Here is a 27,735-nt window from a genome sequence, read left to right as displayed (position 1 = left end):
CTCAGGAATTCACATTTGGAGGGTGGAATTGCTGATGACTGTGATATCCTTGCTTTACTGATATGGCAGGAAATACTCCAGTTCTTAACAGCAATTTGGCAAACTATCCCTATGCTTGAATTAAAATATTTTTCTTTTCTCTCCAGAAATTGGGGACTCGAGTTCCAAGCAGCCTAATCAGGTGAATGGGAAAGCCTGTCTGCTGGCATGTGCAGGAATCTCAGTATTTGGGGGAACCAATAAATCCACTGAGGCAGAGCTGCCTCACCATACCTGCCTGGTGGCTCAGACAATAAAGAATCTGCCTGCATTGTGGGAGATGAAGGTTTGATCTCTGGGTGGGGAAGATTCCCTGGAGAAAGAAATGGCAACCCACTCCAGTGTTTTTACCTGGAAAATCCCATGGATGAAGGGTCATGGAAGGCTACGGTCCATGGGGTCGCAAAAAGTTGGACATGACTGAGTGACTTCACTTTCACTTTACCATATTTAAGCTCTAACTCTGTGGAAGACAACCTATGAAGTGTTTTTAAATGCACATTTGTATGATCATTCTTAGAACATTTTCACCTTATTGTACATTTGTGAAACCTGAAGCTCAGAGAAGTTAGGTGAATTTCTAGTATCACACATAATTGCTGGCAGAATAACAAGTCTATACAGTACCCTATATTGCTTGTTATAAGCAATTTAAAAAGTTTCATTTTAGAATTCCATTGAGTTTTAAAATAAGCTTTGATCCCCGTATTAAATAAATGTCTTGTTTCCTTGTCTTCTTTTTATTGGTGCATACTATTGTATTTTTTTTTTTTTTTTTTGCTGTTCTCACCTATTCTTTACCATAGGTATTGTAAAACAGAACTTCCTTGATCCAGTTTTACTCCTCTATCTTATGCAGTAATCGTCCCAGACTATTATAATCATTGCCATTTTGTTGTCTGTGCATACCCAGGAGCCTGTGATTTTCATAAAATTGATCCTCTGCACTAAGAATGAAATATAAACTTAATCAGGAAGAATGCAAATAATGTTAAGAATAGAAGAATTCTTGGTGTACCTATCTTTTCTAGAAAATGAAATGAGATTATAGTAGTAATACTAAAAACAGTGTGATAAAAGGAAAATTAGGTGAACAAATGATTAAATTTCAATTCTGAAATTGAAATATCTGTATTAATTAGATGTTAACATGATGGAAAAAATTTCAGTAGATGGTTTAAGATGAATAGTTAGTAATCTAGAAATTGAGTGTGTGTGTTAGTCACTCAGTTGTGTCTGACTTTTGCGACCCCACGGACTGTAGCTTGCCAGACTCCTCTGTCCATGAAATTCTGCAGGCAAGAACACTGGAGTGAGTAGCCATGCCCTTCTCCAGGAGATCTTCCCAACTCAGGGATTGAACCCAGGTCTACTGCATTGCAGGAAGATTCTTGACCATCTGAGCTACTTCTCATCTCATATCATCAGTTCAGTTGCTCAGTCATGTCCTGACTCTTTGTGACCCCATGAACTCCACGTTTCCCTGTCCATCACCAACTCCCGGAGCTTACTCAAACTCATGTCCATCGAGTCGGTGATGCCATCCAACCATCTCATCCTCTGTCACTCCTTCTCCTCCCACCTTCAATCCTTCCCAGCATTAGGGTCTTTTCAAGTGAGTCAGTTCTGCACATCAGGTGGCCAAAGTATTGGAGTTTCAGCATCAGCCCTTCCAATGAATATTCAGGACTGATTTCCTTTAGGATGGACTGGTTTGATCTCGTTGCAGTCCAAGAGACTTTCAAGAGTCTTCTACAGCACCACAGTTCAAAAGCATCAAATCTTTGGTGCTCAGCTTTTTTTATGGTCCAACTCTCACATCCATACATGACTACTGGAAAAAACTCTAGTTTTGAGTAGACAGACCTTTGTTGGTAAAATAATGTCTCTGCTTTTTAATACGCTATCTAGGTTTGTCATAACTTTTCTTCCAAGGAGCAAGCATGTTTTAGTTTCATGGTTGCAATCACCATCTGCAGAGATTTTGGAACCCAAGAAAATAAAGTCTCTCACTGTTTCCATTGTTTCCCCATCTATTTGCCATGAAGTGATGGGACCAGATGCCATGATCTTAGTTTTATGCATGTTGAATTTTAAGCCAGCTTTTTCACTCTCTTCTTTCACTTTCATCAAAAGGTTCTTCAGTTTCTCTTCACTTTCTGCCACAAGGGTGGTGTCCTCTGCATATCTGAAGTGATTGATATTTCTCCTTGTGATCTTGATTCCACCTTGTGCTTCATCCAGCCCGGCATTTCGCATGATATACTCTGTATATAAGAGTACATATGATAGTAAAATCTTGATGGAATGGAGAATTGGCATTGAGATTAGGTTTAAAAAGGAGCAAGGGGGTCGAGGGTAACATTGTAACCATGAGAAATAGCTAACCTAAAAAAAAACAGTTGGCTTTTTAAAATATATATAAGTTTTAAACTTCAAATGTAAAAGAACATGGCTATAGAGACTTACCTGGCAAGTTGACTGATGAAGCCTGATCTTGGAATTTCCTCACCCAGAAACCAATAAAATAAGGAAAATTAAGTAAAATATGTAAAATACATAAGCATCCATCAAAGAAAGGAGAGGAATAATATTTGAAAAGCATTAGGTCCTGAATTAGGGAAAAACAGTGTAATAGTTCATTTTATGTATCAACTTGGCTAGGCCACAGTACCAAGATACTTAGTTAAACATTATTCTAGATGTTTCTGGAAGGTAGGTTTTACATGAGATTATGGGAATTTGACATTTAAATCAGTAGACTTTGAGTAATGCATAATATCCTCCATATTATGGGTGGGCCTCATCCAATCAGTTGAAGGCCTTAATAGAAAAAGATCCTCCCTCCCAGGAATAAGAAGAAATTCCTCCAGATACTGCCTTTCGACTCGAGCAGCAGCTCTTCCCTGGGTTTCCAGCCTGTGGCTTTCCCTGCAGATTTTCAACTTGCTAGGACTCCATAGTCACCCAAGCAAATTCCTTAAATTCCTCTCCCTCTCTGGTCCCTGCTGGTTCTGTTTCTGGAAAACCCTGACCAATAGAGGCTGGGAAGCCAAATGTTTTCAAATCTTCTCCATCTACTAAATGTTCCCATCCTCCCTTCCTCCAGAGGGGAGAACAAGACAGCAAAGGACAGAAGTCTGTTGAAATTTTACTCAGTTGCTGGACAACCCCAAGCTGGAGAGCAGCAAATCCAGATGCTGAGTGAGTGACCTCAGGAAAAGATTGGAGACAACCACCCCAACCCACCCCAGCCACCCCCCCACACACACCCAGTTACAGCCCCTGCCACCTTAGCAATTCACACACACTTCCCAGTGAAATACCTCATTGAAAATACTGATTACAGAAGTTCCTCTCAACTTATACCAAAATTGATACATTTGAATTAAGAAAATGTCACTAAGCTCCCAGGTAAAAATGATACTGTTAATTCACAATCCTTAGCTTATATCACACTTTTCTCTTTTGCTACCTGGGCAGAATTTTTACTACTGGGTAAAACAGATGTCAAGATTATTAATCATCTTGACTGGAAGTCAGAAAATTATGATTGTGTTTTCCTATATGTTTTCCCCTAGTTTGTCATTTGGATGGGTAAGTGATGAAGCACTGATTGAATTTATAGTTTAACTATAATACCTATAAAAATCACTCCAAAATGCTCACAGGATGCAGAATTGCTGCAAGTGTGTGTTCTGACTCATGGAGAGGTATTAACATGATATATTCATATTTAATACAGCAGGCTGAGGCATAATTATGACTTATCATGGGAATTTTTTCAAAAAGATTGTTATTCAAGGTAGTAATGAGAACATTTCTCTATTTAATGATAGTTGAAGTCTGATATTTGGAATAAATCTGTGAAACTAAAATTTTACTGTTGAGAATTATTTATGTACTGTAAATCTGAGGTGCTCCTGGTTCTTACTGAACTCCATGTCCAGGTTGGCACCTCTGGCTGTTCTGCTGTACAGGCAAGGAGTGATTCAAAGGGAGGCTCTGGTCTGCACAGTAGTTTGTAGACCATGAACACATCTTTGTCCCTTTAACTACTCCATCCCAAAGAGTCCATGCCCTGTCTGAAGCCAGAGACTCTGAAGACTCTCTCTGGTAGCAACAGACAAAGAATAAAGAAACAGCTTATGACAGCATCAAAATCTATTGGTGCCAAGAAAGACTTTTTGTACCTTGAAGGGACATCCCGAGAAAGTGGTCGGATCTCTGCATAGCTCAGCAGCTTGTTCTCTGGTCTTGGTCACTGCTCTTGTTGCACTTGCCAGGAGGCTGTCTCCCCTGAAAGGAGTTTCCTCTTACACCCAAAGCTGGGTCCTTTAGCTACAGCTACAGTGTAGGAGGGGCCTTCCCAGGCAGCACTAGTGGTAAAGAATTTGCCTGCCAATGCAGGAGATGTAAAAAGACACGAGTTCGATCCCTGGGTCAGGAAGATTCCCTGGAAGATGGCATGGCAACCCACTCCAGTATTCTTGCCTAGAGAATCCCTTGGACAGAGGAACCTGGCAGGCTACAGTCCGTGGGGTCGCAAAGAGTGGGACCTGACCGAGCAACTTTCACTCATTTATCATTCACTATTACTCCATACGCAACAGAACTTAAGGAAAGCCTCTCTTGCAGATGTTTCTACAAAACCCAGACATTTTATTTAATATTTCTTTCTACTCGTGTTGTTCAGGGAATTCTTTAAGTGGAAACCAAACAGCAGAAAGCAATTGTGTGAATGGTGGAGAGGTTAAAAAGTGAATAAGAAGGGTGGTGTGGGGATTTCTGCCTTGGAGGGGAAGGCGTTGTTGTGAAATGGGAATGTATCCTGGAACGCTGAGAAGAGGAGAACGCACCCGGGGCCAGACCGTTAAACAGATGACATGTTCTTCTGCCCTTTTTCTAAATATTTGCTCCCCTCTCTTGGATGTTAATATGAGCCAACATTTCACCTCTGAACATAAATGACGCACTTCTTTGAAATGAAGGGAAAAAATGACATTTTTTCAGCCTTCTGTAGAATTCATTACAGAATTCTCTTTTTATGCTGCCTCCTTTGGAGGTCAGTTACTGAAAAGTAGGTCACAGTTCCTGAGAATTTTATAGAGACAAGTAATATTCCCTTATATAGCTGTCTGAAGGAAAACAGGAAAATACCTACCATATTTTAATTCCTTACTTTAATATATGATGCTAAATGCCTTTAAATGCCTAAGTTTATTTAATATTTACAAAAACTCTATAAATATTTTGAACCCGTTTTATTTATGGAAAAGCTGAGGCTTAGATTAAGTGGGTTTCTCAACATCACACATGTGTCCAAGAAGAATGGAATTTCAATGAAAAATTCCTCATTGTGAGTTACAGGTGATTCTGTGAGCTTTGTATTCTGGATTTCTGTTCCAATTGATAAATATGTTTTTACTCCTGAGTTAAATACAACACTCTCTTGCTCTACAGATTTTGATGGTTCATGTTGTTTTTGAGCTGATTTTGACCATTTTCTTTTCCTTTACCTTAAGTTTTGAGAAAGAGTTTGCCTGATCCAGTTTCCCACTTTCCTTTTTGAAGAGTCTCAGTCTTTATATTCAGTATAATTTTTCTTATTTCAGAATCCATCACATCCTTTCAAATTACAAACTCACACACCCAGCTAGCAAATGATATTTGCATATAAATGTCTACCAGTCAACCAGAGAGGATATCTACTGCTTTTGCTTTTATTTCCTGACATTCTCCACTCTTGCTCTTAGTGAGAGAATTCATTTGTTTTTCCTTCTTCTTATTATTGCATTTGTTGTTATTATTTTTGTTTAGCTGCTGAGTCATGTGCAACTTTTTTGCAACCCCGTGGACTATAGCCCACCAGGCTCCTCTGTCCATGGGATTTTCCAAGCAAGAATACTGAAAAGGGTTGTCATTTCCTACTCCAGGGCATCTTCCTGAGCCAAGGATCAAGCCTGCATCTCCTGCATTACCAGGCAGATTCTTTACCACTGAGCCGCTTGGGAAGCTCGTTATTGCATTAAGTATAATTGTTGTTTTTAAATTTCTTTTCTTTCAAAAATCAAAAATATAGGAAGTTTTCTATAATAAAAATTTAATAAACAGAAGAACAATAAGCTAATTATGGACACATTTTATTACAGTATAAAGGTACACAAATATATAAGTTAAAGTACTTTAATTCTTTTAAATAGTCAAATAAATATTTTTTAAAGATAAATAAATAAAAAGATGATTGTCTTGGGCATGTTTGAGGGACTAGCACGCCAGGCTTCCCTGTCCTTCACTATGTTCTGTAACTTACTCAAACTCATGTCCATTGAGTCAGTGATGCCATCCAATCATCTCATCCTCTGTTGTCCCCTTCGTCTCCTGTATGTATATGTGTGTGTGTGTGTATATATATATATATATATATATACACATAACTGATTTACTTTGCTGTACAGCAGAAATACAACATTGTAAATCAACTATACTCCAATAAAAATTACTTTTTAAAAAGATCCGTTATCAAAAACAATATTTGAAAAGTAGGAAAGTAGGCTTCCTAGACTATTAGAGATAGTTCTTTCCAAGAAAACACCTTTTTAACTCTGAAGAAAAATCTCCTGCTAGAGGACAAGACTTTTGCCTAGAACAGAAACCAGGTTTTCACGTTGGTCGATGTCATTATCCATCTTGGCCAATAGGTGGCATTCCTCCCTTATAAATATTCTAAGTGAAATGGATCCAGCTTTCTAGTTCCTTTTTGCTACAGCTACGGTTACGTCATTGTAACAGAGTCATTCACTCATTTCCAAAAATATTCATCAAGAGAAAAGGAAAAGAAAAATGTCTGTCATGTGAGAGCTTCTGAGAAACCTAGAACTTTCACACGATTTTCTATTTCAATTGGAGATTTTATGCTCAAGTAAAATAGACAGCGGTCTTCCCTGATAGCTCAGTTGGTAAAGAATCCCCCTGCAATGCAGGAATTGTTATTGTTGGTCACTCAGTCATGTCTGACTCTTTGAGACCCGGTGGACTGTAGCCTGCCAGGCTCCTCTGTCCATGGGATTCTCCAGACAAGAATACTGGAGTGGGTTGCCACTTCCTTCTCCAGCAATGCAGGAGACCCCAGTTCAATTCCTGGGTCGGGAAGATCTGCTGCAGAAGAAATAGGCTACCCACTCCAGTATTCTTGGGCATCCCTTGTGGCTCAGCTGGTAAAGAATCTGCCTGCAATGTCGGAGACCTGGGTTCGATCCTGAGGTTGGGAAGATCCCCTGGAGAAGGAACAGACTACCCACTCCAGTATTCTGGCCTGGAGAATTCCATGGCCTGTATAGTCCATGGCATCTCCAAAGAGTTGGACATGACTGAGCGACTTTCACTTTCAAAATAGACAGCAAGAAACCACAAGGGAATAGGAAACAGCTGTATGAAAGGATATTACAGGTTACTGCAGAGTGAGTGAGGAGAGTGCCACAAGGCATTTCTTCACTGGGAGGAAGGAAGCCATTATGAAATGGGAGTGAAAGAATGGGATCCAGGAAAGCAGAGAGGAAAAGGAGAAGTAAGGCAGGTATCAGAATAGTTTATTGCAAATAGATATATATTTTTTAATATGTTCTATACAGTAGTACATGCCATGAAACATTATATACTATATATTATTCAAATATGTATATATTTTTTCAACTTTCCTTTAGGAGGCTGGTCTCTGTACCAGTGCTTAAAGCCCAAGATGGACTCAAGACTGCCAGGAGAAATATCAGTAACCTCAGGTACACAGATGACACCACCCTTATGGCAGAAAGTGAAGAGGAACTCAAGAGCCTCTTGATGAAAGTGTAAGAGGAGAGTGAGAAGCTGTCTTAAAACTCAACATTCAAAAAACTAAGATCATGGCGTCCGGTCCCATCACTTCACAGCACATAGATGGGGAAACAATGGAAACAGTGAGAGATTTTATTTTCTTGGGATTCAAGATCACTGAAGATGGTGACTGCTGCCATGAAATTAAAAGATGCTTGCTCCTTAGAAGAAAAGCTATGACCAACCTAGAGAGCATACTAAAAAGCAGAGACATTCCTTTACTGACAAAGGTTCATCTAGACAAAGCTATGGTTTTTCCAGTATTCATGTATGGATGTGAGAGATGGACCATAAAGAAAGCTGAGCGCCGAAGACTTGATGCTTTTTAACTGTGGTGCTGTAGAAGACTCTTGAGAGTCTCTTGGACTAGAGGAGATCAAACCAGTCCATCCTAAAGGAAATCAGCCCTGAATATTCATTGGAAGGACTGATGCTGAAGCTGAAGCTCCAATACTTTGGTTACCTGATGTGAAGAACTAACTCCTTGGAAAAGACCCCGATGCTGGGAAAGATTGAAGGCAGGAGGAGAAGGGCATGACAGAGGATGAGATGGTTGGATGGCATCACCAACTCGATGGACATGAGTCTGAGCAAGCGTTGGTGATGGACAGGGAAGCCTGGCATGCTGTAGTCCATAGGGTCACCAAGTCAGACACTATTGAGTGACTGAACTGAACTGAAAGAGAAAACTAAAATTGAGACAAAAGAGAACAACTATTGAGCCAATGGAGATAAAACAGAAAATAGAATCATATTTAACGTCAATTAATTCAAGAGAGGGGGCTTCCCTGGTGGCTCAGACAGTAAAGAAGCTGTCTGCAATGAGGGAGAATCAGGTTTGACCCCTGGGTTGGGATGATGCCCTAGTGAAGGGAACAGCTATTCCAGTATCCTTGCCTGGAGAATTCCATGGACAGAGGAGCCTGGTAGGCTATAGTCCATGGGGTTAGGAAATTAAGAAAAGAACAAAGTCACAATAACAATTAAATATAAAATAAATATAAGGAGAATGGCAAAAGTCAAGGAAATAGGAAATCTATAAAGAAAGTAAGAAAAGGCAAGCATGTGTTTAGAGAAAAAGTTTAATAACTTATAGAACTCTAGCCAGACTGATCTAGCTAAAAAGAGGAAACAATTTACCACACTACTATTATTCATGCCTCAATCTACACCAGTCTGGTTTCTGCCCTACTTTTCTGCCAAACCAGATCTTACTAAAGTCACCAAAGGCATGGTGCTTCCAGAGCCACTGGATAGTTTAGCCCTGTATGAAAGTGGTAGTTGCTCAGTAGTGTCCGACTCTTAACAATCCCATGGACTATAGCCCGCCAGGCTCCTCTATCCATAGGGATTCTCCAGGCAAGAATACTGGAGTGAGTTGCCATGCCCTCCTCCAGGGGGTCTTCCCAACTCAGGAATCAAACCAGGGTCTCCTGCATTGTATGCATATTCTTTACCAGCTGACCTACCAGGGAACCCCCTTTGTATATATATGCCACAATGTAATTTTTTTTAAAAATAATAAAAAATAGAAGTTTTCTATACCCAAAAAGTTTAATGAACAAAGAAAATAATAAATTGTCTAAATACAAAGAATATGTTTTTTTTTCTGAAACCACTGTGTAAAGATTCACATATTATTATATGAACAAAAGTTATTTAAATCTTTATAAATAGATAAATAAATAAATAAATGATAGATAAATAGATCAGCTTGGGCATCTGTGAGGGCCTAATGACTGTCGAATAGAACATGATGTAGCTTAAAATTCTTGAAAACATTTGACAAACTGATTCAATTCAGGGTACAATAACAGCAGAAATGAGAGTCCTTGACATGGCAGCGCAGGAGGAATTGTGGTCTTGTTGGTCCGTGAGAATCATTTCCCTGTTGAACCAGGTGTGTGTCAGTCCTTCCTCCTGAATCTCTCCTGCAAGTTTGTTGAGGAAGAGAAGGCTCTCATGACTTCTGCTCTGACAACCTCCCAGGCACAAGGGCTGTGTCTCTTCTCTTGCAGATAGAGAGTGATTCTGTGGAAGTATTTCCTCACAGCCAGGCCGGAGTCCCCCTTGAGCAGGGGAGCCCCTTGCAGCCCCTCCTCCTGCCTCAGACAGGCTTGCAGGTCAGTGAGCTGCTGATCCAGTGCGGAGCGGAGCTTGTCCAGGAGGCTGTCGTCCCACGCAGCGGCCGAGCCCTCTGTGCTGAAGAGCTGGAAGGTGTGCTGGGTCACCTCGTGGAGCACAGAGATGGCTTGAGCCTTCTGCGACTGGCTGCCACCCAGCGCCTCCTGGGGGAATGCGAAGTCATTTCTGTCCTGCAGGCAGGAGGAAGGGGAGACCCTCCTCAGTTGTTGCAGGAGCGTCAGGACCCTCCTGTTGGCCAGGCTGTGGGTGTGAGGCAGCTGGCAGCCCAGAGAGCAGATGGAGCTGCAGCTGAGCAGCAGCAGGGCCAGGAGTAAGGACCAGGCTGGGGCCATCGGGGACCTTGCAGATGCCGCTGGCCTGGGGAGGTGGGTGACTCTGTGAACGTGCTCTCTAGGTTCTCTGAAGACCTTCCTTCACGCCTGTGTCTTAAATAGGAGCTCATGGTTTCCATTTTCTGAAAGTTCCCTCTTACTTTCCACTTTTGTTTTGCTTTTCAATTTGCACTCTCCAAATGGGTTAGGATCGTGTTTCGCAAACATTTTGTCATTATTGCCTCCGCTTCCCCTATTGACAGAGTCTTCTGAGATTTTTTTTTTCCTAATTACCCCACCATGAAATTTTGACAACACAGTTATGCTCTGGATCCATCTTTGTACTCCATGCATATCTTTATACATAGAAAAGAAAGTGCAAAGCTTACTTGTTGTATTCACCCTAGGGTTAACAATGCCATAAAATGAAAGGTGTACATTAAATGTAAAAGCTGTTGAATTTTATTTAACTTTATGAATTAGTTTGAAGAATGATTTTTAATGGAGGATATTTACTTATATAAATAGTAATGTACCAAATTACATGTTCATATGAAATTCATATAAAAATATATAATAATACCACAGTATAGATAGACTTAAAAATCTGTCAAAACTCAAAATCATTGAAAATCTTAGGTTATTTTCTTCATATTTATTTTGAAGTACTTTTAACTTTGTTTCATATCAGAAATCAATTTTTTATTGCCTGTCTGTTGAATACTCATCTCAATTTTATAACATTTCTTTCTGTTTAGCTCTTGACATACTTATGGATGTTCTTAACAACTTTGATAGGAATAGATAATAAAATACCATGATACCAATCCAATGGAGGAAAGCAAAGAGGAACTAAAGAGCCTCTTGATGAGGGTGAAAGAGGAGACTGAAAAAGCTGGCATTTCAACATTTAAAAACCTAAGCTTCTGACATCTACGGCAAATAGATGGGGAAAGAGAGGAAACAGTGACAAATTTTCTTTTCTTGGTCTCCAAAACCACTGTGGACATTGACTGCAGCTACCAAATTAAAAGACACTTGCTCCTTGGAAGAAAAACTATGACAGAACTAGACAGCATGTTAAAAAGTGTAAACATCACTTTGGCAACAAAGGTCTGTATAGTCAAAGCTATGGTATTTCCAATAGTCTTGTATGGATGTGAGAGTTGGACCATAAAGAAGGCTGAGTGCAGTAGAATCAATGCTTTTCGAGTTATGGTGCTGGAGAAGGCTCTTGAGAGTCCCTTGGACAGCAGGAGATCAAACCAGTCAAGAAATCAACCCTGAATATCATTGGAAGGATTGATAATGAAACTGAAGCTCCAATAAATAAGTAAACGTTAGTTGCTCAGTCGTGTCTGATCTTTGTGACCCCATGGACCGTAGCCAGCCAGTTGCTCTTCTGTCCAGGGAATTCTCTAGCCAAGAATACTGGAGCAGGTTGCCATTCCCTTTTCCGGGGATCTTCCTGACGTAGGGATCAAATCTGAGTCTCCCACACTGCAGGTACATTCTTTACCATCTGATCTACCAGGGAAGCCCTGTACTTTGGCTATCTGATGTACAGAGCCAACTCATTGGAAATGACCCTGATGCTGGGGAAGATTGAGGGCAGGAGGAGAAGAGGGCAACAGAGGAGGAAATGGTTGGATGGCATTACCAACTCAGTGGATATGAATTTGAGCAAACTCCAGGAGATAGTGAAGGACAGGGAATCCTGGCGTGCGGCTGTCCATGGGGTCGCAAAGAGTCAGACAGGATTGAGCACAGATTTAGCAACTCAAAAATAGAAATAAAATATCCTTCCCTTGAGCCCTAGACAGCGCGCTTCTCCAGGCAGCTGCAGGAGGGCCAAAGAGCTCTTTCTCTCGGGTTCCTTTGGGATGCCCACTTTGGAAGGTTTGCAGTTCTGGGCTCTGCAGACCCTCAGGGCACAGCATCCTCAGTGAGTCTTTTGATACTGATTACTATTGGGGGTAAAAACCTTTTGTTTTTACAGTGCTGAGAGCTGAAGAGGGAGCCCTGTAGCCCTGCCAGCGACAGTGTTCTCTGGTTAAGAGCTCAGAACCTTGCATTTTCCGAGCCTTCCCTAGAGTTTTGTGCTGTATTTTCCAGGAAGGATTTCATTTACTGAGGGGTTTCAGGCAGAGAGTCAGCAAGTTAGGGTCGATTGTACAGATTCGGGTCCCTTCTGGCGCCATCCAGCAACAGCTCAGAGGCAGGGAACCTGGTGGTGGTGATGGGACCTCTGGAAGGTGTCCAGGATGTCCTGGGGGTGAGTCAGAGCGCGGCCACCACCAGGACCAAGGACTGGGGAGCTGTGATTTCCTGCCTTAAGAATATTTATCCCTGTACAGATTAAATTTAAAAAAATATCTCCTGGCCTATTCATGGATAATAAGGAAATAAAATGAAAATAATTTAGAACATGGAACCAACAGATTTCTTCTTGAACAAGTTGGCAGGAAAACTCAGGAATTAAGGGGAAATATTTTAATTCTCAAGATATTGAAATTTACTGACTTTCACCGATATTTGAAGTTAAGTAAACTGGTTAATTTCACTGCCCCCTCTCTGACTGAGTCAGTCAGATTAAAGGATTACTGATTAAAGGAATGGTTGATGTAAATATTTGGACCAAGCCATGGTTAGGGAACAATTGGCTAAATGGTTAAATAATTTTTAAAATATCCAATTTTTTTCAAAATATATTAAAATAAAAATCATTTTAGGTATATTTTTCCCATTATCCCTTGGGTAGAACCAGAAGGCAGAGCATTCTTTCCTGTTGCCTCATTTTTCTTGCTGTTTCCTTTCTTTCATCAGTACTCTTAATGTCCTTTAGATGGGCCATCATTCCTCTCTCTTTGATTCAGAATCTATGGTTTTTACCTGTGAGTGCAGATTATCAGTTTTCTTTCTGAAGAAGGGGATTGAGAATAATTACACATGACAATTTCTTCTCTGGCATGTATGCTTTGAACATGAAATATTTACATACAACCTCAACTAGCGTACTGCAGGGGCTAAACGTGCCATGCCCTGCGTCTTCGTTCAGGCTGCTCTAACAAGGTCCCAGAGTCTGGGTGGCTCATCAGTGATAGAAGTTTATTTGTCAGAGTCTTGGGGGCTGCAAGTGTGAGATCAGGGTGCCAGCAGGGTAGAGTTCTGGTGAGAACCCTCTTCTGGGTTGCAGACTGCCAGCTTCTCTCTATGTCCTCACATGGTGGAGAGCAGAGAGGAAGCAAAGTGTTTTGTGAGCCTCATGGAGACAGTAATCCTGTGCATGAGGAATCCCCCCTCATAGCCTCATCTAACCCTAATGATTTCTCTAATATCCCACCTCCTGATATGATCACATGGTGGGGGTAGATTTCAATACATGAATTTTCGGAACACACACACATTCAACCTGTAACATGGTAATAAGAAGATACCGAGGCATTGTGTTTATTGCACATTCATTAGAATCTATTTCATTCTTGATATTTATTTGAGGATAACACATTCCTTGATGCTGTCATCCCTTATTATGGCTCATTCATCCTGAATTGATTACTAAATAAATGTTACAATGCTACTGTGAACATGATTGCCAAGAACTTACCAAACAACTTCCACAGACTTTCAGTCTTTATAAAAAATGACGTTGACAACAACTACAAATTCCTTAACCCTTAAAAGGGACACTTAATCCTTCCAACATAGTTGAATCTGAGTTGTAAATATTCTCGTTTCCAGGAGCCACCTGCTAAGACTTTATTTGAATAAAACAATCTAATATAAAAATGGCAAGTCTGGGTTTCAAAACCTATTGTCAAATTCCAAACTCCACTTCCCTATTGATACCATAAACACCTGTGCAAATTGTATGTATTGAACCATCGCTTATTTTCCTATTTCACTAACACATGTTGTGCCTTTGTTTTCCATACCTTGCTGTTACAGTATCTATAATTTCATTAGTTTATCGCCTACCTCCAAATTTCTAGATGAATAGATCAATTTACAAAGTATCCTGATTATTTTATGTAATAAGCAAAATGAAATTATCAACTGGTAAAAGAGCCTCTTGATGAAGGTGAAGGAGGAGAGTGAAAAAGTTGGCTTAAAGCTCAACGTTCAGAAAACTAAGATCATGGCATCTGGTCCCATCACTCCATGGGAAATAGATGGGGAAACAGTGGAAACAGTGTCAGACTTTAACTTTTTGGGCTCCAGAATCACTGCTGATGGTGACTGCAGCCATGAAATTAAAAGACGCTTACTCCTTGGAAGGAAGGTTATGGCCAACCTAGATAGCATGTTTAAAAGCAGAGACATTACTTTGCCAACAAAAGTCTGTCTAGTCAAGGCTATGGTTTTTCCAGTGGTCATGTATGGATGTGAAAGTTGGACGGTGAAGAAAGCTGAGTGCCGCAGAATTGATGCTTTTGAACTGTGGTGTTGTAGAAGACTCTTGAGAGTCCCTTGGACTGCAAGGAGATCCAATCAATCCATCCTAAAAGAGATCAATCCTGGGTGTTCATTGGAAGGTCTGATGTTGAAGCTGAAGCTCCAATACTCTGGCCACCTCATGCGAAGGGTTGACTCATTGGAAAAGACCTTAATGCTGGGTAGGATTGGGGGCGGGAGGAGAAGGGGACGACAGAGGATGAGATGGTCAGATGGCATCACCGACTCGATGAACATGGGTTTGGGTAAACTCCGGGAGTTGGTGATGGACAGAGAGGCCTGGCGTACTGCAATTCATGGGGTCGCAGAGAGTCGGACACGACTGAGCGACTGAACTGAACTGAACTGAATTCTTTCTGAGAGTCTAAATGTGACTGATAAAATTAATAATTCTAATAATTATAAAATAATCATATTTAACTGTCCAAGATGATTCATATAGATTGCTCAATTAACCATCACCATATATTTGAGATGCATGATAGATAAGACCCTTGAGAATTATAGACATTGCAAGAGATTGGATTACAAACATTTCAGTGAGTCTCTGTAGAAAACAGGCTTCCCTGGTGGGAAAGAATCTTTCGGTGGATTAAAGAATCTACGTGTCCATGCAGGAGAGGCGTGTTAGATCCCTGGATTGGGAAGATCCTCTGGAGGAAGAAATGGCAAGGCACTCCAGTATTGTCTGGCAAATCCCATACAGAGAAGCCTGGCAGGCTACAGTCCATGGGGTCACAAAGAGTCAAATAAGACTTAGCGACTAAACAGTGAGAACACTGTAGAAAACACAAAGCTGACAGGGCTCTTGTGGATTTAGGTTAAAAATACTTAATGCTACCAAATTACATGAATATGGGAAATGACTGGAAGAATAGAAGACAACATACGCTAATGGGTGAAATGTCAGGGATGGAGCAGAGCATCCCCATGGCCATCAGCAGAGACCAGAGTTTCTGAAATTCAGCACTTCATCTGGGTCTCAGTGAACCAGCTCAGGTCTTGCCCTAAGGTAAGTCCTCCAAGCTCCCTTCGCTGCGAGCCAGCGGCCAGGATGTGCACCTGAACTCTCAGTAATGGCCCGGACGCGCCTCCAGGTCCAGCGCCACGAACTCCCGCGCAGGATCCAGGGGAGAACCGGGGAGTCGCCGTCGACAAGAGCCTTGACCCTGGCAAGGCGCCGCCTTAGCCGAGGAGCGCGTGGGGCCGCTCGAGCAGTGAGGAAACTTCCTTTTGGGTCCCACTGCCTAGGGGAGCGTTGCCACTACTTCGCTCAGATCTTTAGATTTCTGCACCTGCCCCCATGTCCACCCTCCCCTTTCTAGAAGGAGATTTTGACCAGAGCGGTTTACACTGGTGCCCATTTGTTTATGCTGCGATTGATCGCTGGAAGTCAGAGCATGTTGTGAAGTGTTTTCAAATTCAGGATTGTTTCTGGGGAGAAAGACTAATTCTTTCAGGGACTCAGGGAAAAGGGAAAGGCACCTGATGTCTGGACAGGAATCTACTAGGTATTGGGACCCTCCAGTGGGAAGACTTGGGGACAAGGCTGAGATTTAAAGGGAAAAGTATTTCATTTAATATTAATACAAATTGATAATTTGTCATGCAATGTTAATTGGTTAAAAAATATTTCAAAATTTATAGTGAAAGTCGTTCAGTCATATCTGACTCTTTGTGACCCCATGGATTATACAGGCCATGGAATTCTCCAGGCCAGAATACTGGAGTGGGTAGGCATTCCCTTCTCCAAGGGATCTTCCCAACCCAGGGATCAAACCCAGGTCTCTCACATTGCAGGCAGATTCTTTACCAGATGAGTCATTAGGGAAACCCAAGAATCTGGAGTGAGTAGTCTGTTCTTTCTCCAAGGGATCTTCCTGACCCAGTCATCGAATCGGGGACCCCTGCATTGCAGGTGGATTCTTTTAATTTATAAGTAATTATAAATAACTTAAAATCTGTAAGTTTTAAATATCAAGTTAAGATACTTTGTTTATGACCAAACAAAACTTTAGTTTAAGTTCTTGGCTTCAGTGGAAGCAAAATCATCAGTAATGTTTTCAAAATTGCTTCCTAGTTTATCTCACTTCATTGCATGAATGCCGTATTTGACTAACCTATGACCCAGTAACTGTCGTCAATAATTAATTTCAGTTTACAAAATCCCTTTTTCTCTCATTTCTTTCAACCAAGGGTCTTCCCTAGTGGCTCAGACAGTAAAGAATCTGCCTGAAATGCAGATTCCAGATTCCATTCTTGGTTGGGGAAGATCCCCTGGTGAAGGAAATGGCAACATACTGCAGTAGTCTTGCCTGGAAAAGCCCATGGACAGAGGAGCCTGGTGGGCTATAGTCTATAGGGTCACAAAAGAGTTGGACTTTTCTTAGCAACTAAACAAAAAACAATAAAAAATTCAAGAAGTTCACTTTGATAATATTTAATAAATAAATTACAAATTTAATGAAATAAAAATGTGAATGTATTTGCTAAATTTTAATACAATGTAAACAAAAATAATTTATATGAAAAAATAAATATGAGGAGACAACAGAATAAATATAACAAAATAACTAAGCAAACAAACAATAACATCAGGGCAGTCTTCACTTCAGACCGATGCACCTGCAGCCAAAAATATTTATATATATTCATTTACTACTGACAAAGTATTGGCTGAAGTAATTCAATAAATTTTGTGGCTAAAGCAGACATCAGAGTCTTCTGAAATGACCACAGGTGAGTTTGCAAAGATGATGGGGCATCTTAGTCAGTGAGAGTCATGTCAAGGTGAGTTCAGGTCTCCATCCATCTTTCTTAAGCTTTCTTGCAAGCTGGTTGATGAAGACAAGGATCTCATGATCTCCACTCTGACGATTTCCCAGGCGCAGTGGCTGTATTCCTTCTCTTGCAGGTAGAGATGGATGCCCTGGAAGTACCTCTTCACGGCCAGTGTGGGGCCCGTCCTTCCCAGGGCAGAGACTTCCTCTCCCATCACCTGCCCCAGGCAGGCGTCCAGGCCCTCCAGCTGCTGAAGGAGGCCAGTGCGGAGCTGCTTCAGGAGGGTGGTGTCCCAGGCAGCAGAGGAGCGATCTGTGTGGAAGAGGTTCAAGCTCTGCTGGAGCATCTCGTGGAGGACAGAGAAGACCTGGGCCTCCTGGAGCTGGCCGCCCTCCACCATCTGCTGGGGGAAAGCGAAGTCTTTTCTGTCCTGCAGACAGAAGCGAGGGGAGAGCCTCCTCATTTGGCCCAGGAGCCTGAGGTGCTTCCTGCCAACCAGCACTTGATTCTGAGACCAGTCACAGCCCAGGGATCCTCCAGGGCCGAAGCTGACCAGCACCAGGGCCATCGGTAGAGAGAGCACGAAGGCCATGGGGAAGATGAGGCTGCTGCTGGGCTGGCTGAGATGGCGTCTGGGTGAACCTTGACGTAGGCTCTATGATGCCATGTTTTCTAAGCAAGGCCATTAAATAGGGAACAGGGTAGTTTTCATTTTCTAGTCATTTCTCTACACTTTTACTTCCTTTTTTTATTTTCATTTATGTATTCTGAATATGGTCAAACAAATTGTCATCAATCTAAAGTATTAATTTTGTCTACTTCCCAATAACTTCAAATGTACCCATCCAAATGGATATTTATCAATCAAATGAGAAAGGTCTTTGTCTTATATCAGAAATGATGTAGGTTTCTGAGTACAAACATTATCACTCTCTTTCATATGTAAATGTAGCTCTTCTCTGTTCCAGGAATACATTTTTGGCCCTGATCTTAGGCTCAATTTTTGTTTCTTACTTTACTTAGGAAGGCAGGCTCTGTATTTATTAGGGATTTACCAGGTCACTCTATCAAATAAACTGTTTGAAAGAAACGATGGATTTTCTTTAGTGTTTGATTTAGAGAAGAGGCTGATTATTATGAGTCCATGAGCTCCTCCCATGTTTCTCTTCCTTCTACAACACGTTCCTGCATTCATGTGGTTGTGCTTCTGGGAACCATGAAGTCAGGACTGTTACAGACATCACACTTTCTTTCCACCATTTTCATACTGGAGACCTATTGTCCTTCGCTGGCTCGGCCATTATCCCCACCAGGCATTCTGGTTCTTCTCAGATAATATGGGTGGGAAGACTCTAATCCCAGGATAATTGTATTTCTCCAGCAGCACCTCACTCAAGCAGGCAAGATCACATGGAGCCACACCTTGTCCTCTAGAGTGACAGAGTCCCCTTGCTCACCTGCTGGACTCCCTCCCTGAGGACAGGCTCACCACATTCTGAGGACTCAAAAATCTTCTTTCTGTCAAGGGCTTGTTTATTTGTTGGGAAAAGAGATCGTCTTCCTGAACCATCAACTTTCACCTGCGGTGTTTGTGTGAAGGCCCTAGTTCTCAGTGGTGACCTCCTCTTCTCTGACCCGTTTCCCCAGGTGTCCAAAGTGTCAGCAAAGCTCAGATGCTGAGAGCAAAAGTGCAATTGTGCAAGTTGGTGGAGGAATTTCCAACTGCAGTTATTTTGCTTTCAGTAGATAAATAATATTTACTTTGCCAGTATAGTTTTTATTATTCAACTCTTTTACTTAAACTGTTTGATACTTGTTCTGCTCAGAGTTTCTGAGCTGGAGGAAGGATTCAGTGCTGGTGTTGTCTCTCACTGGAAGCTTATGTCACAGAATCTAGTAAGTTACAGTTGTTCACTCAGGCAGTTGATTCCACTGAGCATCTCTGTTCCTCTGTCTCTGTTCCTGTGAGAATGCAGGGCAGTGAGACCCAGCCTACTGGATCAGGAGAAATAGTCTTCTTTCCTTGAGTGTAATTTTTCATTTAAACTTTTTATATTCACTTAGTGACTTATTCTGGGTAGGCTCCGGGAGTTGGGGATGGACAGGGAGGCCTGGCGTGCTGCAGTGCATGCAGTCGCAAAGAGTCGGACACGACTGAGCGACTGAACCGAGTAACTAATTGGACAAGATTTGTCTCAGTGCTCTTGCTCTGGTTGTAATTCATCATGACGTGAGAACAACAGAGGGAAGTAAAGAAAGCCAGAGGGGAGGCATCTCTATCACTTTCAAGACGTTAGATTTTTTTGTTTTTCTTTGCAACTTTTCTAGAAAGTAAAATTGCACAGTTGTTTTGTGGGCAACAAGAAAACAAGGGTAAGTCTCAATGTCATGAATATGAAAGAAGGGAAGTGGTTTTCCCCTGACACAGTGACGTATCCTGAGTTAGCCAACTTCAGTGCAGCACAGCTGGGGACAAGCCTGAGGCAGAGGGAAACGATGAGGCCAATATGAACAACAGAAAGGCTGGGACATGACTGTTTCTTACAGAAGCTCAACGAAGGACAAGACCTGGATCTGTTGACTGCCCTCAACTCTGTAAGACTAGCCACCTAATTTTTTTTTTCTTTAATCCACATGTGGTCAGTATAAGGGCAGAGGGAAGAAGTCACACTCACCAGCTCACAAGAGACAGGCAATCAGAGCCCCAGTTGCTCGAACACTAATCCTCTCTGGCAGGGTCGAGGAGACCAGCTTTGCTGAGCATCTGCATAGGTGATAAATCCACTTGGGCAAAGAGAATGTGCTTTGAAATAACTAGAATGAAAGGGAATTAAATGATTCCAAAAGATCCTGATCTTAGTCTGCTGCTGCTGCTGCTGGGTCGCTTCAGTCGTGTCCGACTCTGTGCGACCCCATTGATGGCAGCCCACCAGGCTCCACCGTGCCTGGGATTCTCCAGGCAAGAACACTGGAGTGGTTTGCCATTTCCTTCTCCAATGCATGAAAGTGAAAAGTGAATGTGAAGTCACTCAGTTGTGTCCAACTCTTCGAGACCCCATGGACTGCAGCCTACCAGGCTCCTCTGTCCATGGGATTTTCCAGGCAAGAGTACTGGAGTGGGTTGCCATTGCCTTCTCTGGATCTTAGTCTAGCTAATAGTAATTATGATATTAAAAATAATAACTGAATTTTATTGATTACTAATCCTAATGATCTCCCCAATATTCCAGCTCTTGATACTATCACATTGATGGGTTGGGTTTCTGTGGGTTTCTTAAGAATTTTAAAAATATTTCTTTTATGTTTTTATTTGGCTGGGCCAGGTCTTAGTTGAAGCATGCTGGATCTTGGATCTTCCTTGCTTCATGCAGAATCTTTACGTGGGCCATGGGGAGTCTTGCTTGCTGTGTAGGATCTAGTTTCCTGACCAGAGATCCAGCTCAGGCTCCCTGCTTTGGGAGCATGGAGTCCTGGCCACTGGACCATCAGGGAAGCCTTGAGGGGTAGGGTTTCAACATATGAATTTGGGGAACAGACACGTTCAGTCTGTAACACAGTAGTAAGGAGATACCAATGTGTTGTGTTTATGGGAAGGATTCATCAGGATATATTTCATTCTTGATATTATTGAGAAGTAAGAACACATTCCCTGAGGCTGCCCTCACTTTTTATTGCACATCCATCCTGAACTGATTACTAATTAAATGTTACAAGACTACTGTGGACATGATTACCAAGGACCTGCAGACAAATTTCACAGATTATCAGTGTTTATTGAAAATGACAGTGACACAACTACGAATTCCTTAGCCTCTCCTCTTGTCCAGAAGCACATTTGTAGCCCTCATCTTAGGCTCCGTATTTCCCTCTCACTTTATCTAGGAAGCCAGGCTCCCTCAGCTATGGTTTCCGTATTTATTTAGGTATTTACCAGATCACCTTGGCAGCTGAGCTCTTTGAAACAAAGGATGGGTTTTCTTTAGGGTTTGATTTAGAGAAGAGGCTGATTAGTATCAGTCCATGAGCTTCTCCCATGTTTTTCTTCCTTCTAGAACACGTTCCTGCAGGTCCGTGTGGCTGTGTTTTAGGGAACCACAACATCAAGACCATTACAGATATCACGCTTTCTTTCCACCATTTTCTTGCTGGAGACCTGTTGTCCTCCACAGACTGGGCCAGTACCCCCACCAGAATCCTGGTTCTTCTCAGGGAACATGGGTGAGGAGACTCTAAATCCAGGACAATTGTATTTTCCCAGCAGCACCTCATTCACAAGGGAGAGATCACATGGAGCCACCCCTTGTCCTCTGGAGTGACAGAGTCCCTTCCTCACCTGCTGGACTCCCTCCCTGAGGACAGGCTCACCTCAGGATGTGGTGAGCAAACGTCTCCTTTCTGTGGCGGGCTTGTTTATTTGTTGGGAAAATAAGTCATCTTCCTAAACCCATCCTCTCCTCTGCAGTGTTTGTGTGAAGGACCCTAGTCCTCAGTGGTGACACCCTCTTCTCCTGACCCATGTCCCCAGATGTCTGAAGTGTCAGCAGTGCTCAGATATGAGAGCAAATATGTATTTGTGCAAGTTGGTGGAGGAATTTCCAACTGCAGTTATTTTGCTTTTAGTAGATAAATATTATCTGCGTTGCCAAGTATAGTTTTATTATTCAATCCTTTTACTTAAACTGTTCAAGACTTGTTCTGCTCAGAGTTTCTGAGCTGGAGGAAGGAGATTCAGTGCTGGTGTTGTCTCTCATTGGAAGCTTATGTCACAGAATCTAGTGAGTATCAGTCATTCATTCAGGCAGTTGATTCCACTGGGCATCTCTGTTCCTCTGTCTCTTTCTCCCCCTGAGAATTCAGGATGGTGAGAGCCAGGCTACTTGTTCAGGGAGAAATAACCTTCTTTCATTTACTTGAGTGTAATTTTTCATTAAAGTTTCTGCATTCATTTAGAGGCTTGTAGGTCAAGATTTGTCTTGCTGCTTCTGCTCTGGTTCTAACTCACGTTGAGGTAAGAACAATAAAGTGAAGAAAGGCAGAGGGGCTGTATCTCTTATCATTCCTAGACTTTAGTTTTTTTGGTTGTTGTTGTTGTTTCCCTTTGCCACTTTCCTAGAAAGTAAAAGTCCACCATTGTTTTGTGGGCAAAGAGAAAATTAATGTATTCTGAATGTCTGAAAGGAGGGAAGTGGTTTTCCCCGATACAATGACGTATTCTGAGTTAGCAAATGCAGTGCAGCCCAGCTGGGGATGAGGCTGTGGCAGAGGGGAAGCATGAGGCCAGTATGAACCACACAAAGGTTGGGACATGGCTGCTTCTGACAGAAGCTCAACGAAGGCCAAATCCTGGGTCAATTGACTGCCCTTTGCTTTGGAAGATCAGCTATGTCAGTTTTCTTTCAATTAATCCACGTAGGATTAGTTTCAGGAGAGAAGGAAGAAGTCAAACCCACCACCAAACAAGAGGTGGACAACTAGAATGCCAATTGCTACAACACTAATCCTCTCTGGCAGTATCTTGGAGACCAACCTTCCTGAGCATCTGTCTAGGTAACAAATCCGATCAGGCAATGAGAAGATGCTTTGAGAAAAACTAAAAGGAAATGGAATAAATGATTCCAAAAGACCCTGATCTTAATCAGGAAAATAGTAATTATGATATTAAAATAATCACTGAATTTTATTGCTTGCTACTAACGGACTAGCCACTTTGCAAGTTCTTTAGAATTTTAACTGAATCCTCTTGTTAACTCTTAGGTCACACTTACTTATAATCCTGGAGAAAAATATAAATCTGGACAAATGAGCTATTCCAATCATAGCAAAGATTCAAGGGCAAACCTTGGCGGCTTTGATTTGTCTGAACGATCCCATTGAAAAAAAAAAGGAAGGGTGAAAATCAACATGACATTAAGAAACCAGTGAAATAAGTGATAGGAGGAGAATGAGATGACAAAGACCCCTTAATCCATTTCAAATGCCAAAGGGTCACTATTGTTTTGTAGGGCCACAGGGTGTGGTCTGAAGTCAACAGAACTCAGATCTAATCATAAATAGATGAAATCAGTATTAAGTAGTTAGAAGGGAATAGATTGTTCTGCCCACTGAGGGGAGAAAAAAAGCAAGTGTTTGCTCATTGGCTAGTGGTTAGGATCCAGCACTTTCACTGCTGTGACCTGATTTCAATCCCTGGTTGGGGAAGTCCAATCACACAAGCCTTGCAGAAGGAAGGCTAAGCTTCTATGAGTGGTTTCTTCAATGAAATATAGTGAAATAACTTTATTATCCCTACTAGTAGTGAGCCCTCTTTTCTAGTATTTTAAACTCTTGATCTTTCCTGTGAATTTAAGTACAAAGAACAAGCATCTAATAGTTTCTCGCCACATGAGCTCTGACCTTTCTCCTTCAGGATGACAATGAAAACATCTTTCAGCATCAGGTTCTGCAGAATGAAGACAGTACCCACTGCACTCCCTGACCTCCAGCACATCCTGATAGGAGTTCAGGATGGAGATCAGGAACGAGGCACTCTGTGCTCTGGGAAAACTGACACAGCAGGTCAGCAGAGAGTTAGATAATTTCCAGAGGAAATTTATGAACCCAATTTTGCACCTTTTCATGGGTAGAAAAGCTGTAAAATCTTTCAGAGAGATCTGTTCCTCCTGATTCTCAGCCACATTGTCCCAAGATGTGAGCTTATCAGCACGTCACCCCTTCACCACAATCACATGCATACTGACCTCCCCTATGTCCGTGGAGCAGTCCCTTAGAGCAGAAGAGAGGCTGACCTCCAGCCTGTAGTCCTCAGCAAGTCCTCCTGAAAAAATGAGCTCCCACCACCTGCAGTTCTCATTCTAAAGGAAGACCCCTGCATTTCTCACCTCCAGTCCAAACGGGTCATTCTGATGTCGAGTCCAGTGAAGAACCTCTGCTCCTTATTTTCCAATTACTGGTCAAGATGTGGGTGTCGAGGAGGCCTGTGTGTGACAAAGATGGAAAAACATATGTGCTTCCTAGACAGAAGCAGTGAAGATTTTTCTTCTTAGCATGGAGAGACTGGCTTGAATTGTGAAGTAAGCCTCAAAGCTTTGTGTAGTTATCTTTTTTTTAAATTTCTAGATCAACTTATTAGACATCATTAAGTAATAATATAGAACTGAAATTAAATAGTTATTTAGAAAATAATTTGTTAATAAAATGATACGTTTCCCAGTAATAAAAGAATGTTTTTTACTTGTTTTAGGACCCTAATTCTCAAGAAGGCTTCTAAACCTCTCAATGTACTTTAAATGTCCTCTGAGGGGCTTCCCTGGTGACTCAGTGGTAAGGAATCTGCCTGCCAAGGCAGGTGACACATTGGACTACATGTGGTCTAGAGGCTGTGAAGCCCACGCACCACAACTATTGCGCCTGTGCCCTAGACCCCGGGACACCACTACTGAAGCCTGAATGCCCTACAGCCCATGCTCCTCAACGAGGGAAGCTACTGCAATGAGAAGCCTGTTCACCACCACTAGGAGAAGCCCTGCTTTGGGCAACTAGAGAAAAGTCCATGCAGCTGTGAAGACCCAGTACAGTGAAAAATGAAAAAAGAAATTAAAAATTATATAAAAAATGCCCCTCTGACTTTACATGTAGCTGCTCAGTGCTATATGTCCTAACTGGGAAGAAGAGCAAGATGATTGATCCATCAATGTCCTCCTTCAAAACTGCCTACATTAAATACATGAATTTCCACAAAGATCTTTGTTACTTTGAGAAATTGCGATCTCCCAGTCTGCACATTACTGACATATGTCCTCGTCTGTGTTGTTCCCTGTCCTGAGGACCTGCCGCTGTTCCAGGAAACACTTTAAACTTCTCTGTTCTCCTTTCAAGCTCTCAAGCTGCTGCTGACTTTCAACTCCAAGTTTCCTGCGCTTTGGGTTTTTTGAGCAAATGAGATTCCTGATTCAGGCAAGCTCCTCCTAGTGTAATCAGCACGTGGAAGAGCCCAGGTAGGGGCACAGAGGAGCCCCTGGAGTCTCCACCATTGTTCACTGTGGGGCGGGGTTCCCTCTATTTACTGTGTTTCTCTGGGAGCCTGGGCAGTTTGGACGTTCAGTGCTTGGCAGGCAGAGTAGGTGAAGTCATAGGGGAGTGCCTGACAAATCTAGAAGTTTCACTCAGGTTCTGCTTTTAGTTGGTGGTTTGAAGTCATAAAGGAAGACTGACAATACGAAACCATAATGGAGAATGAAACACCTATATGAATGGAGAGGACACCTTCATGCAGAGTGAATGAGGAAAGCACACTGGGGATTCCTACACTGGGAGGAAGTGAATGATTGTGATATTTGAGTGTAAAGATAAGATATTCACCTGACCTCTCACCAATTGACTACCATGTCTTCAAGCATCTCTACCACTTTCCAGGGAAAAACCTTTGACAACCAACAAGAGGCAGAAAGCCCTTCCCAAGAGTTCATCAAATCCTGAAGTATGGATTTTTTTGATCATTTTTTTAGGTTACTTTCTTTTTGAAAAAATCAGAGTTACAAAATGTATTGGAGTAGTTCTGTTCATTTCGAGGTCCTCAGAGCAACAGACAACATAGGTAGAGCTTGTGTATTTTTTGCTTCTAACATCCAAATCCTAAAGAGGGGTCAAGGTTTTAAAAAATGCATGTTTTTAATCAAGCTGCCATTCAGGCTTGGTGTTTCTGCTTTAGCAAAAAAACAAAGTAAGTTTTTTACAGTAAGAATTTAGTGAATGAAGAAAACTCATTAACTGACTAAACACAAAATATACATTTTCCCATAAATATACATACTTAATATTATATCAACAAGATCATTTAAATATTTGTAAATAGATAAATAAATACTAAAATAGATAAATAACAGTCCAGGTAGTGAATAAGTAGATAGATCAGCCTCGGCATCTGTGAGGAACAAGTGCCTGTAGAGTAGAACATGATGTCACTTAATATTCCAGGAAATATTCGACAAATTGATTCAATTCAGTGCATGATGACAGCAGAAATGAGAGTCCTTGACATGGCAGCGCAGGAGGAATTGTGGTCTTGTTGGTCCGTGAGAATCATTTCCCTGTTGAACCAGGTGTGTGTCAGTCCTTCCTCCTGAATCTCTCCTGCAAGTTTGTTGAGGAAGAGAAGGCTCTCATGACTTCTGCTCTGACAACCTCCCAGGCACAAGGGCTGTGTCTCTTCTCTTGCAGATAGAGAGTGATTCTGTGGAAGTATTTCCTCACGGCCAGGCCGGAGTCCCCCTTGAGCAGGGGAGCCCCTTGCAGCCCCTCCTCCTGCCTCAGACAGGCTTGCAGGTCAGTGAGCTGCTGATCCAGTGCGGAGCGGAGCTTGTCCAGGAGGCTGTCGTCCCACGCAGCGGCCGAGCCCTCTGTGCTGAAGAGCTGGAAGGTGTGCTGGGTCACCTCGTGGAGCACAGAGATGGCTTGAGCCTTCTGCGACTGGCTGCCACCCAGCGCCTCCTGGGGGAATGCGAAGTCATTTCTGTCCTGCAGGCAGGAGGAAGGGGAGACCCTCCTCAGTTGTCGCAGGAGGGTCAGGACCCTCCTGTTGGCCAGGCTGTGGGTGTGAGGCAGCTGGCAGCCCAGAGAGTAGGTGGAGCTGCAGCTGAGCAGCAGCAGGGCCAGGAGTAAGGACCAGGCTGGGGCCATCGGGGACCTTGCAGATGCTGCTGGCCTGGGGCGGTGGGTGACTCTGTCAACGTGCTCTCTAGGTTCTCTGAAGACCTTCCTTCACGCCTGTGTCTTAAATAAGAGCCCATGCTTTCCATTTTCTGAAAGTTCCCTCTTACTTTCCACTTTTGTTTTGCTTTTCATTTTGCAATCTCCAAATGGGGTAAGGCAGCGTTTCTCAATCATCTTTTTTTCATGTTGCCATTTTTTCTTCTGCCCACAGAGCCTTTTTGGATATTTTTTAGGTGCCCCTACTGTGAAATTTTGATAGCACAGTTATACTGTGTATGTTTTTATGTACTCTATGGATATCTTTTCTCTGTACATAGAAAAATGAACTGTAAAACTTACTCTTTGTATTCAATGTAGAGTTAATAATTACATTAAATTTTAAGCTATAATTTAAATGTGAAAGCTACTGATCTTTTATATTTTTTAT

At 42.1% G+C, this 27,735-nt stretch overlaps 3 protein-coding genes across 3 annotated transcripts; all 3 read right to left on the bottom strand.

The window, feature by feature from the left end:
• Window positions 1-9,815: 9,815 nt before the first annotated feature.
• LOC145528425 (interferon alpha-H-like) lies at window positions 9,816-10,385 on the bottom strand. The gene has a single exon (XM_081550847.1). The coding sequence runs from the start codon at window positions 10,383-10,385 to the stop codon at window positions 9,816-9,818; it is 570 nt and encodes a 189-aa protein (XP_081406973.1).
• Window positions 10,386-17,604: 7,219 nt separating this feature from the next.
• LOC145523778 (interferon omega-1-like) lies at window positions 17,605-18,192 on the bottom strand. Its single transcript, XM_081538419.1, has one exon. It carries the CDS (start codon window positions 18,190-18,192, stop codon window positions 17,605-17,607), a length of 588 nt encoding a protein of 195 aa, XP_081394545.1.
• Window positions 18,193-26,705: 8,513 nt separating this feature from the next.
• LOC145518578 (interferon alpha-H-like) lies at window positions 26,706-27,275 on the bottom strand. The gene has a single exon (XM_081526920.1). It carries the CDS (start codon window positions 27,273-27,275, stop codon window positions 26,706-26,708), a length of 570 nt encoding a protein of 189 aa, XP_081383046.1.
• Between the last annotated feature and the right edge of the window lie 460 nt (window positions 27,276-27,735).

This window comes from Giraffa tippelskirchi, chromosome 1 (assembly GCF_054371585.1).
Source record: "Giraffa tippelskirchi isolate mGirTip1 chromosome 1, T2T-mGirTip1v1.2.pri, whole genome shotgun sequence".
Lineage (NCBI taxonomy): Eukaryota > Metazoa > Chordata > Mammalia > Artiodactyla > Giraffidae > Giraffa > Giraffa tippelskirchi.
This window is presented reverse-complemented; position numbering and strand designations above follow the sequence as displayed.

Bases quoted from the DNA above. Each gene is read 5' to 3' on its own strand.
- LOC145528425 (XM_081550847.1), bottom strand. From the start codon at position 10,385: ATGGCCCCAGCCTGGTCCTTACTCCTGGCCCTGCTGCTGCTCAGCTGC.
- LOC145523778 (XM_081538419.1), bottom strand. From the start codon at position 18,192: ATGGCCTTCGTGCTCTCTCTACCGATGGCCCTGGTGCTGGTCAGCTTC.
- LOC145518578 (XM_081526920.1), bottom strand. From the start codon at position 27,275: ATGGCCCCAGCCTGGTCCTTACTCCTGGCCCTGCTGCTGCTCAGCTGC.